This window comes from Scylla paramamosain, chromosome 11, assembly GCF_035594125.1.
Source record: "Scylla paramamosain isolate STU-SP2022 chromosome 11, ASM3559412v1, whole genome shotgun sequence".
Classification (NCBI taxonomy): Eukaryota; Metazoa; Arthropoda; class Malacostraca; order Decapoda; family Portunidae; genus Scylla; species Scylla paramamosain.
Window position 1 is genome coordinate 10,735,484 of NC_087161.1, and position 12,868 is coordinate 10,748,351.

The window sequence follows — 12,868 nt, forward strand, 5'->3', positions numbered from 1 at the left end:
AAACTGTTTCTTGATGTCTCTTCTGCAAACACCCCTTTTCAATCTCCTTCCATGTTCTCTTGTGTCTCTCATATCTGGTATCAAGAGATCTTCTCTGTCCAACTTTTCCATTCCTTCCAATATTCTATATATTGCTATCAAATCACCACAATCACCACAATGTTATGGTATCTTCCCATATTCTGTCTTAAGCTTATTTTCAATACTTCTGCCTCCTCCACCCCATATGTGACAGATTCCACTAATAAATCCTTCCTAACTAGAAGCATTGCACCTCCTCCCCGTTTGTTTTTTCTATTTCTCATCCAGAGGTTGTATTTTCCTTCACCAATATTTAATATATCCCCTTCAGTTGCCAATTTAGTTTCAGCGATTCCCATGATCTCCGGTTTCTCCTCTTTTAAATAGTCTTCTAGTTCCAACACTGCCGACATTAGTCCACTTATGTTCATGTATGCTACTTTTAGTCTTCCCCTTCCGCATTTACTTTCCTCCTGTACCACTTTCTTAACCTCATGTCTATAACCCTCTAAAAGAACCGTTTTTTCCTCCACCTCTGATAGTTTTCCGTTTTTTTCATTTGCTTCTTTTCTTAGTTCATTTACAGGATCTCTCTCTTCTCTTGTTCTATTTTTTTTATCCACACTTGTTTGTATTCTTCCACCTTGTCCAGTTTCCAGGATTTACTCAGTGTTTCTTCAGCTGCCACTTGTGACCTAAACCTTATTTTCATAGGACGCTATCCACCCTTAGCATCTTTTAATTTCTTTGATCTCCCCAGTTAGCTCTTTTTCTTCTTGTAATGTCTCACTAATTTTTCCTCACATATCTTTTCCTTCTTTTCTCTTTCAGTCCACTAAGGTGTACACTCTTCCTTCAGGCTGAATACCACGACAGTTTTTTTTCTTACCCACAGTGTCTCTCACCAAGTTTTCTTTCTGTTCTATAAATTGAACAACTTTTTTTGTTAGCTTTGTGTCATTTGCCTTTGTTTGTTCCTCCACAATTTTCCTAAAATCGATCTTTTCTCCTCTTGTTCTTTCTTCTAATTTTCCTGTTTTACATTTAACTCTTCCACTTTGCCTTCATATTCAATTGCTTTCTTTTCATATAACGTTATTTTTTTTATGTAGGTCATCATATGCACCTTTCCACACTCCCTTCTTGGTGATCAAGGTTTCAACCATCTTCTCCATCTTGTCAAATCTATCCTTCATTTCCTTCATTTTGGTTTCCAATGTGATAATTCTCCTTCTCATCATTGCTTCCCTGATCCTTCGGTCCTCTTCCCCAAATCCCGAGAAGTCTCTCTGTCTCGCCTTCGAGACAGTCCCCATTGATGTAAACAACATAGTGGGAACCGAATTAGCCCCCTCTTCACTGCTCATTATAACAATTTAACTGCTTTCTACAAAACACTTTTGGAGACAGGACAGCAATGAGTAGAACCAGTGTGAACTCTCACCTCTGTATTTCCACTAGGGCAGCTCAGCGACATAGATGGCTGGATTTTTAGAAGTGCCCGTTTGCATTGACTTCTCTGTCTGCCATGACAGTGTGGGTAGTAGTACAGTCCATACTGTCCATGTTGGCTGGAAACTCCTAGTTTGCAGTCGTGCATCTGGTTGTCGGGCAGCCACTTGTGAACAGGGGAGCATTGGTGTTGGGCAGGTCATCGACTAAGGCAGGGCAGACGATGTCAGGGGCACGAGACACTTTTGCAGCATTGATAAGATTGTCTGCCTTCTTTATGAGCTCTTCCATGGGGCAGTCATCAGCTTTGTGTAGGGCAGCTTTCACAGATGAGGGAAGATGTTGCAGCCACAGCTCCCGCAGCAAGTCTACTCGCTGTGGTTTACCGGTTGTAGAGTCACATTCAGGTAGTATAGCCAGTGCTTGCATCTCATTCCATGCTGCATGTGCTGTGGTATCTCCCAGAGGTGTTAGAGGAGGATTTAGAAGATGTTGGGCCCGGGCGCTGGCAGAGTGTGAGAACTCTTGATGGAGATACCGCTTGAGGTCATCATAGACGACATCTTTGTCCTGGTTGTCCAGCCACACTGTGAACTGGACTTCTGCTTGCCAAAACTATGATGCAGCCTCACTGGAGAAGAAGGATGACAGCTTCACTGCAGCAGTGGAAACAGTTGGTTCTGCATTGCTATACTTGGTATCTTCTTTCATTACTGGAGAGTATGTTCTTGTCCAGGGATCACCAGTTTTTGAGGTTGGAGAGAAAGTTGATGTTCCAGTTGGATGAGGGTTATTATTAAAGGTTTATTGATTATTATGTCCACATATACATATATACATATTGCACAAAAAAGAATATACATGAATGTGCACATAATACACAAAGCGGGCACCAGCCCGCAGGTGGGGGAGTCTTGGGTCCCGGTGGTGGGCCGTGCAGTGGCGCGGCGAGGAGTGCTGCTCGCCAGTCAGAATAAGGAGCTGTGACCTGTTCAGCGGGGCGGGGGTGCTGCCCTGCAGCTCTCTTGGCGGCTGCGTCGGCAGCCTCGTTGCCCCGTACTCCCACGTGGCTGGGTATCCAGTTGAGCCTCACCCGCCGCCCCTGCGCGGCGAGGCTCTGGAGGCTACCTAGGATGGCGGTGACGAGGCCCACGTTGTCGCTGGGATACGGCTGTTGGAGAGCCTGTAGCTCCGTTCTGGAGTCGGTGTGGAGCACCACGGTGCGCTCCAGACAGTGTTGAGCGTGCTCCAGGGCCAGCTGGATGGCCACCAGTTCTGTCTGCAGGGTGGAGCAGTGGTCGGGAGTCCTCTCACACACCTCAGCCCCTCCGGTGATGATGGCAGCAGCGCCTGTCCTTCCGAGCCGTCGGTGTAGTACACAACACTGTCTGGCTCGGTGACCTGCGCCATGGCCATGAAGGCGTGCTGCCGCATCTCCTCCACGGGGGTGGGACGCGGAAGGTGGGGGAAGGGAGGTCTGCCTGTGGCCAGTTCTCCATGTGAGCCAGGTTGCAGGTAGCCAGCGTGCACTGCAGCAGCCACGGGTTGCGGCGGAGAGATTCGACGCCCTGCGTCCCCACCAGCCTCAGTCTCCTCTGTGTCACTCCCTCCGCGTCACGCTGCAGCACCCTAGCTACGTGGCAGGCCGTGATCTGCTGTACCCTGGTGGTGAGGGGCACCAGGCTGGTCTCGCTCTGCATGATGCATGCGCTGGACCACCTCGGTGCCCCCAGCATGGTCCTCATTGTGGTGTTTTGTAGCACCTCAATCCGCTCCTGCTAGTTTGGAGAGAGTGCTATGAGGACGGGGGCGCTGTAATCCACCAGCGAGCGAACAGCGTGCATGTAGTACTGGCGCAGGACGGAAAAAGTGGTGCCCGCATTGATTCGCGTCATGGCCCGCATCACATTCAGCCTAGACTGCATCCTCTCCCTCAGGTAGGCGGCGTGGGCTGTGAAGGACAGCCGCTTGTCCACCCACACACCGAGGTACTGGTAGAAGTTGGTCCATGCCAGCTCAACTCCCTGGACGTGGAGCTGCCAGGCTGGGTCTGCTGCCTTCACCATCATGGCCCAGGACTTCTCTGCTGAGATCTTGAGCCCCAGGTGCTGGCATTTCCCGCTGATGAGGTCGAGTGCCTGCTGCGTCCTCCTGAGCTTGTTGCCCCTTCCGGTGACCACGAGGGTGAGGTCATCGGCGTAGCTCAACAGGACGGTGCCAGCATGGAAAGGCAGTGCCACCAGCTGTTCCATCAGCAGGTTGAACAGAAGGGGGCTGAGGATGCCGCCCTGGGGCGTCCCGTTCTCAAGTTCCTTGAAGGTCGACCTCAGGCCCTGGAACCTAACCCTGGCACGGCGATGCTGCAGGTAGTCGAGGAGCCAGGCCAGCAGCCTTCCTCGCACCCCTTTCCGCACGAGTGCGTCAAGGATGGCGTGAGGGCTGGCTAGCTCGAACGCCTTCTCGAGGTCGATGAAGACGATGACGGCGGGGCAGTGGTCAATTTGGGTCAGCAGGGCAAGGATGCTGTCTGCCGTGCTCACTCCGTGGCTGTAGCCAAACACATGTGGGTGAGAGGGTCCCACGTGCCACTGTAGCCGCGCGAGCACCATCCTCTCAGCCGTTTTGGCCGTGCAGCTGAGGAGAGAGATGGGTCTGATCTTGGTGGGCTCCCTCGGCTTTGGAATCGGCTGAATGTCGGCTTCTTTCCACGCGGGCGGCAGACAGCCCGCCATCCATGAGGCGTTGATGGTGGCCAACAGCGTGGCGTCCCCAGCCGGCCCAGCGTGCGCCAACATGGAGTATGGCACGCTGTCCGCCCCCGCTGCCGTGTCGCAGCCTCTCCTCCTAGCCCGCTCCAGCTCTTGAAGGGAGAAGGGCTGGTCAGTCACGTCGGCTTCCTCCATCACCTCCCTGACAGCCTCGTCGCGGTGTGGTCGGAGCTGCTGCTGGATGTGTCATGTCTGGGGAGGAAGCTGGTCACTGGAGCTCCGCGTGGTGAACATGGCAGCAAGCCTCTCTGCCTCCTGCTGCGGGTGCAGGTGGGCGGGGCGGGGCAGCGCTGGAGGCTGTCCTCACGCTCCTCCACAGCTGGCCTAGAGACGTGTGGTGGCTAAAAGTGGTGCACCACTCCAGCCAACTGGGGATGGCTGTGGCGGCTGCGGTCTGGATGGCTATCGTCAGGTCCCTCTCCTGCTGATGTAGGTCGGCGGGCGGCTGATAGGCGGCCCACCACTCGTCAAGAGAGGCCTGAAACTTAGTCCAGTCCGCTCTCCTTATGTTCCAGCGTGGGGGAGGGCGGGGTGGGACCGGCAGGGCCACTGGGAGGGTGGTGAGGGTGGCAAAGTGGTTGCTGGTGAGGGTCGGGTGCACCTGCCATGTAGCGCCTGCCGCCAGGTCACTCGAGACCAACGTGAGGTCAAGCCTTCCTCCCCGGGTGTGGGTGGCCTCCCCTGTGTTGAGAAGGCACACGTGAGGGATTTCCTCGAGCAGCACAGCCAGGTGGCAGCCCGTTTCGTTGGCTGGGGACGGTGACTGTAGCATGGGGTGGTGGGCGTTGAGGTCGCCCGCAACCAAGTGACTGGAGTGGGAGGCAAGGGTGGGAAGCTCTCCTGCCTCCAGCTGGTGTCGCTGGCTCCTGTATACGTTGTATACCAGGAGCAGGAGACTTCCCACCTGCAGCTCTAGCGCCAGGATCTCCACACCGTCCCCGCAGTTGACTGGGGTTGCGACCCTGCGGTGAGGGATTGCGCTCCTCACTAGTGCTGCACAGCCTCAGGTGCCCTCTGCTGTGGGGAGCGAGTGAAGGGTGTAGCCTGCCACCCTCCATTCAAAGTCGGCGGGCGTCAGTATTTCCTGGAGGAGCACAACGTCAAGGTGCTCCTCGAAGACGGCCTGTAGGACTTGGTGTTTCTTGGGTCACAGGCCCTGCACGTTCCATTGCAGGACTCTGATCCTGGGGGGCCCTGCAGGCTGGTCCACGTGGGTGGCGCCCTCAGCATATCTCCTCTCCATGTTGGTGGTGATGGTCTGGTGGTTGGAGGGGAGGGCACAGACGTGGGTCCCTCGAGTTCAATGGTGGTGGCAGGAGGCCGCACTCAGAGATGGCCGTGGCCGTCTCCTGGCGGAGGAGCGTGTCCAGATCGTCCCGCCTAGCGGGGACATGATCAGGGCTGGCAAGCAGCTCCACCATCAACTGCACCATCCGCGCCATGAGGCAGTTGACCACCACACGGGTTTCTTCGCTGAGACAGGCGGGCACCCCGTGGAGAGGATCGCTCGGGACCATGGCTCTCCTCTTCACCGTTGTCGGTGCTGGGCCTGTCGTCGCACAGGCGGGGGCATCGCCGGGAGGGTCTCTCCCTTGTGTGCCGCTGCTCAGCTGGCGGGGCTTGGCTCTAGCATGCTTGGCAGGGGTGTTACCTGAGCGAGTGGAGGGGTGGGCGGAGGGGGTGCGGCTCTCCATGTCTATGGCTGGAGGCTGTACCTCGGGTCAGCGGTGAGGGGGCTGCTGGTTAATCCTCCCTTCCGGTCTTGCCGCTGGCTGGGACGGGAGTGGGAGGGTGGCTGAGGGGGCCTGCTGCAGGACCCAAGCTGACCTGACTGGAGGTGGGGTGGGTGCAACGGAATGTCGCGCTGACATTCCTGGCTGGCCACGTGGTGGATACTGTTGCTGCTAGGGCTGGGCGACCTGCTGCCGGGGCTGCCCATGCGACACTTTATGGCGACTTCGACGTTACCACCTTTGTGGCGCCTGAGACTGCTGTTGTTGCTGCTGGCGTGAACGGGGCATCCTACGGAGCCTCTCAGGGCACTGGGGGTTCCACGCGTGGTGGTTTTTCCCACAGTTGGGGCACCTGGCAGTGGTTGCCTCGTTGGCCTTATGGCAGGCGATGCACTCCTCCGTCGGGTGGGGCAGGCTGCACACGCCGCACCTGGCAGTATGTTTGCACCGTGCCTGCAGGTGGTTGTACCGTTGGCACCTATAGCATCTTACAGGCTCACCTTGGTAGGGGCACAGGGAGTAACTGCCCCAGCAGCCGAGACCCAACTTGGCGGGTGGCGGCCCCATACACACAAGTAGCACCTGTCTCGTGGGCAACTTGTCCCTCCTGGAGGTCAGACGCTGGGCGGAGGTCACCTGAGGGTGAGACTCTACCACCTTGAGAGGCAGGTCGAGCAGGTAGCGCTCCAGCACCACCTTGTGCCTCTTGTGTCCACATACATACTTTGCATTATGTTACTTATTCTTGTACTTAACCCAATTTTTTCTAAGACTCTAGATAGCATTTTTCTATTTGCTCTATCATAAGCTTTCTTTATGTCTATAAAACCTAAGTACAATTTACTACCATCCTTCTTCTTTCTCTTAACCATATCATTCACCACAAGCATGTTATCCTCTGCTTTCCTGTCTGCACAGAATCCATTCTGTTCCTCACCTAACTTTCCAGCTCTTGCAATCCATTTACACAATCTAATTCAATAATGCACTGAAAACTTTACCTACTGTGCTCATCAATGTAATTGGCCAAGTAAAATAAGTAAAACAACATGCCACATCTTGATCTTGATCTTACTGTCGTAAGTGACAGGATTTCTCCTGCGCTGGATTCAGCCACACAGTTACATCACAGCACACATCACAACTGGCAACACAACAAACCATATCACTTTCACATGAAGCCACACCACACCCAACCTTACTATAGTCAACTTAATATGCTTGTTCACTGAACATTTTTGGTTCCGTTGTTTTGGCGGAAGGTCTTGTCTGAGCCTGGGACCAAGGACTTTGAGATACAGGGAGGTTTCGTTATATGAACACCTGATATACGAGAAACTGATGATAAAAGATAAGTAAATTAGGAACTATTTTCTTTTTATGAGTGCAAAAATCAGATGATACAAGTTTCCATTCAAGGCAAGAAAAATTACAAAGTTTAAGGTTTAAATTATGTGCCTTCCTACATCCTCCTACTAATAGATTTGTGTTGTACAGTGATGTACAGTGATTCAAAAGTGTAGGGATGGGTTTATGAGCAATGGAAGAGAAATGCATAGCCCCTCCCCTGTTCCCTATCTACCATGCGTTCTCTCGCCACAAACTATATACACTGGTGAGTGCCATGCACGTTTTATATGTCCCATTAATATGAAATCCAGTTCTTTACAAATATAGCTATTAATAAGAGTCATGTAACTCTATTTCCTATTTTTTCAGCTCCTACTCCCTTACAGTGTTGGGGACCTGATGGAAAAGTGGAGTTTTCAGATGGGGACAGCTAAAACAGGGCCAAATACTGCCTCTTACCAACAAAAATATGGAGCTGCCTACTGCTGTTGTTGTGATGGGCACCATCCATAAAGTCAAAAGAACACACACAAAGACCACAAAAGGGAAAAAATTGGAGAGATGAGTGATAATGTGTTAATTAACATGGCCACCACAGAACAAACATTGCAGTGTGCATGCATGGTCAAGATGGCTAATGGCATCCACAGGTAGCAATGCATTCAATTTTAAGGTGTATGTTGATGTTATCCTTGTGGTGGATTAGCATGAATAATCTAGTGCCAGCTTATAAATATGAAATTTATCGTGGATAGGCTAAGCGCCTATCAGGACACAGGCCTTAGACTTATTTAGGTACTTAACTATAGTCTTGGGTGGAATGTCTGCCTGGAGTAGTGGTAAGGCTGAGTGAGAGTGACTGCTGTGTGGTAGCTTGGGTGTAACAGCAGCTGACCCTTGATTGTGTCAGATCACTCCTTGAGTGTAGCTGACTGCACCACATTCAGAGTGGGCTCATAAAGGTTTGGATATGGAATCTCGGAACTGTGGTCCCAGATCCTTTTTGGTTCATCTACTCATTAAATAAAGTAGGTTGTTAAACCTAAACTGATAATAAAACCCATCACTCCCAAATTATTACGCTGTTGGAATATATTTCTGACATCCTTTTGTGCTGTAGGTGCAATTTGCATATGGGACAGAGCCAAAGCTAGATGTGATGCAAGTTTTATGTGAATCAAATGGAACTGCTGTGGCTCAGAAAAGATAGCTATACCATTAAAGGAGAACTTAAATTAATGTTGCTATTATGGTGTATTACTGAATATGTGGATTTTTTTTTATTTTTTATGTTTTGAGTTATTTAACACTGTTTCTTTATTCTATGAAAAAAAAAAAAAAAATACAAGATCTGAAATTTTCAAATGTTATTTCCACCAAGAGTAGTAAAAGCATATTTAGTTCTGTTGAGTGTTGGTTGCCAAATAAGCAAGCTAATTTACTGTGTATACAAATGAGATAAAATTCAAGACTTTTTAGTTTTAGGTACAATGATATTTTTTAATAAAAACAACTAAAAATTAAATACTCAATCTTTTTTTATCCTGTTTCTAAATATATTATAAACATCTAGTGATACTTTTTATTCTTTCTTTCTGGTCAAAAAAAAAAAAAATATTCAAGTCACTGATTAAGAAATCTTTATTTAAATCAGCCTAATTTGATATATATAATCATGAATAAAGAATTGTGAAGGAATTTTTTTTTCTTTTTATGTAGCACTCATGCTCACCTGCAGTGAATAGGTATAGGACAGAAGCTGAGTTGTGGCTTTACTTCCTGGCATATTAGCAATCCTATGCTTCTTTGTGAGTGCATGGTGTGTGTGTGTGTGTAATTACCTAGTTGTATTTACCTGGTTGTGGTTTACAGGAGGGAAGTAATCTCATAGTATCCTGTCTCTATATCTATTCAGTTTGGTCTTAAAAGCACTGACAGTTTCTGCATTCACAACATCTTCACTGAATTCATTCCATTTTTTCACACTTCTGTGAAGAAAACTATACTTCTTGATGTCTCTTCTGCAGTTAACTTTCTTCAACTTCTTACTGTGTCCCCTTGTATTCTGTGTGTCTAAATTTATAAAACCTTCTTTGTCCACATTTTCCATACCATTTATCATTCTATAGATGTTTATTAAATCTCCTCTCTCTCTCTCTCTCTCTCTCTCTCTCTCTCTCTCTCTCTCTCTCTCTCTCTCTCTCTCTCTTATTTCCAAGGGTAGGAATTTCAACCATTCTTAATCTCTCTTCATAGGTCGACTTACTCAACTCCAAAACCATCTTAGTGACTGCTCTGTGTACTCTTTCCAATTTTATAATATTCCTCCTTGTATAAGAGCACACCACTGCTGCATGTTCCAATCTTGGTCTTATCATGGAAATCAACAACTCTTTTATCATTCCTTCATCCAAATAAGAGAATGCCATTCTTACTCTTTTTAACAAATTCATCATCTCTCCAGTAATTTTATCAATGTGTCTGTCTGGAGTCAAATTTTCAGTAACTGTTACTGTGTGTGTGTGTGTGTGTGTGTGTGTGTGTGTGTGTGTGTATTTGCCTAGTTGTAATGTATAGGATGGGAGCTATGCTTATGCTGCCCTGTCTTTATACCTCTTGGTGTCTAACATGGCCTTAAATTCATGTATCATCTCTGCACATACTACTTCCTCTAGTAGTCCATTTCATAAATCTACTGCTCTATGAGGAAAACTGTTTATTTTCATATTCTTTCTGTAACTATCTTTCTAATCTTCCTTCCATGTCCTCTTGTATCTCTCATGTCCTACTTTATTAGGTCTTCTCTATTGAGCACCTCCATATTCTTCATGATTCTATAAATTGCTATCAAGTCTCCTCTTTCCTTTCTTTGTTCCAGCATTGTCAATTCCAGATCTGATAGCCTCTCCTCATATGCCATTTCCTACAAGCTTGGAACCAATTTTGTTGGTGCTCTTTGAATTCTTTCAAGTTTCCCGATGTTTCTTTCTGTACTTGGCAACCACATTGCTGCTGCATATTCCAATCTTGGCCTTATCAGAGTGAGAATCAGTTTCTTTATCATTTCTTCATCCATGCCACACTTGTATTTTTCAACAGGTTATAAGTCTCCAACAATTTTATTTATGTGTTCCTCAGGTGACATGTTATCTGATATGAATGCTCCCAGATCTCTTTCTGACTTTGATTTCTTTATTATGTCTCCTCCAAGTTTATCTTGCCCTGAAATCCTTTACTTGCTCTTTCCAAACTCCATTACACTTCATTTCTTGATGTCAAATTCCATTTCCCATTTGCAGCTCCATTCCCAAATTTTATCAAGGTCTTGTTGCAACATTTCATAATCATCCTCTTTACTCACTCTTCTCAATAGTTTAACATCAGCAGCAAAGAGACTCATATAACTATTAATTCCCTCATCCATGACATTAATATATATTGCAAACATAACTGGAACCCCACTGATAACTTCCTTCCAAGGAGAACACTTGTCTCTAATAATATGTATGTGTATATGTATGTGTAAATGAGTACAGTGGAACCTAGGTTACTGAATGCCTCCCTTTTCGAACAAACTGGTCTTTTGAAAAAAAATTTTGAACTCATTATTGCTTCAGTTGTGGTACCATAATTTGGTTCTAGAACAAAGTTACTTGATTTCAAATATCAAAAGACAGAGCAAAAGCTGCTGTTTATTACTAATTTATAGTTTTTATAAATATCTACTTTGTTTTTATATAAGTGGAGGAGAGACACAGTGTGTCGCAAATGTGATCCTGTTGAAAAACCTCAATGTAAATAAACAGTTTTTGGCACTCAGGAGTAATCCCAAGCCACCTACGGCTCTCTTGATGATCCCCAATGCCATCACTACTGCACAACTACATTTTTTCAGTAGCTTTTCCAAGTAGCAAGATGTCTAAGTGTTATGATCACCTTCATTTTGGCAGTAACTGGGTTGCTCCTTTCTGTGTCTCTCTGTAAGGCTTCCCTCACTAGATCGGTCTAAATAGTATCTTCTGATGAGTTCTGTGTCATTAAGTTCATTGATTACATCCTTTTTGTGAGCTAGAGATGTTGTTAAGCAGCCATCTTGGCTGTGGGAGCATCTGTCATATGCTGCTAAGACAGTGTAGATAGGTGTCTGGGAATGGATTAATCCATTTTACATTGATTCCTATGGGTAAAATCATTTTCAAACATTTTGGATTTTGAACCACACTCAGGAACAAATTAAGTTCAAGAACTGAGGTTCCACTATACGAGTATATGCTTGTTCCATGATACTAAAAGTTGTCTATATTACACCCTCAGGAGTAAACAATGGATACCATACCTTCATCATGTTTATGTTACTGGCAAAAATATGATATAATTATTAGAGAGAGAGAGAGAGAGAGAGAGAGAGAGAGAGAGAGAGAGAGAGAGAGAGAGAGAGAGAGAGAGAGAGAGAAAACATTGTACTGACCATCACATCAAGGGTGGCATGTGAGAGGATACTTGTGATCGCAGGGGATCTGAGTGATGGGGCTTCTAGTGTTCTCCAGGGTTGGAAAAGATCTCCTGGTTTGCTCACCACTACACAACCCTCTTCAGATGTACAGCTGAAAAATACAAATATACTTGTGGAAATTTCTACTTGTATCATGCATTTATCAAAGTACTTTTTATTTATGGTGTGACTGCGTATAAATTGTAAAGTTAAATTAATGGGTAATTAAGGTTAATATAGTACAAATTAAGTGTCAGTTACTATTATAAATAAATTGGGAATTAGAGATGTGTGAATTGTGGGTAGCTTTTGTTCTGATGTAGCAGTTTGGGATCCAAGCTCGCTGCTTTACTCCTGTTTTCGGGGGCAGTCGCCAGCCAGCTGCCTTTAAAGTCATATCTCCGCCACATTACAGTCTGCACTGCCAATATATTCATTAAGTTGCTAAACATTTAGATCCCCAGAAACCTGTACAGCAACAAATAGGCTGTCTGAGCTATGAAACCATGGCTAACCACTGGCTTGGAATCCCCAGTGACATGAACTTGCCACCAACCCCAGCCGACCTGAACTACAACTAAGTTATTGGTTATTTACAATTATATTTGGTGATGCTTTCTGTGTTTGTGTGTTAGCTGGGAGATCACAGGATGAGTGAAGGTCAAAAAAGTTTCCATAGTACTATTGGGATGTTTGACATTTGATATTGTTCAGAAGAAAAATCTAGATCTTGAATCAATGCATTTTAGATAAGAGCTCTCATGAGTACATAGATACAAACAGTATATGGTATGGGAGAGGACATCAACCCTCACTTCTGGAAGAGACCAGCCAATACTCCATCTAGATTATATCCAAATGTGCTTCTGGGCTGGGGAACCACTCATTCTTATCTGTTTTCCTTTTCCCGAAGTGATGATGATTCAGATGTGCAATGTCATTTTATTTCTTAGAGGAAATTAGATTTCTGGTGATGAATGGTGAACTGGCACCAAGCTCAAGTTAGTGTGAAAAGTTAATCTGTGAGGAGCACTCAGAGCTACATGAATGGT

General features: G+C 46.8%; 3 protein-coding genes across 12 annotated transcripts in view; 1 reads left to right on the forward strand and 2 right to left on the reverse strand.

Moving 5' to 3' along the window:
* Positions 1–12,868, reverse strand: part of LOC135104938 (thioredoxin domain-containing protein 16-like) — a 428,690-nt gene that overhangs the window by 123,804 nt on the left and 292,018 nt on the right. For all 10 annotated transcript variants that reach the window (XM_064012732.1, XM_064012729.1, XM_064012731.1 and 7 more), the window contains one exon: positions 11,793–11,928. In XM_064012732.1, coding sequence (XP_063868802.1) covers positions 11,793–11,928 — 136 coding nt within the window. The remainder of the gene's footprint in view (positions 1–11,792; positions 11,929–12,868) is intronic.
* Positions 1–12,868, forward strand: part of LOC135104939 (uncharacterized) — a 116,740-nt gene that overhangs the window by 61,393 nt on the left and 42,479 nt on the right. The window lies entirely within an intron of this gene.
* LOC135105262 (uncharacterized) lies at positions 1,409–3,218 on the reverse strand. The gene is given in 5 exon segments (XM_064013484.1): positions 1,409–1,653; positions 1,656–2,003; positions 2,006–2,104; positions 2,371–2,752; positions 2,955–3,218. Coding segments are annotated over 5 exon segments (1,338 nt in total).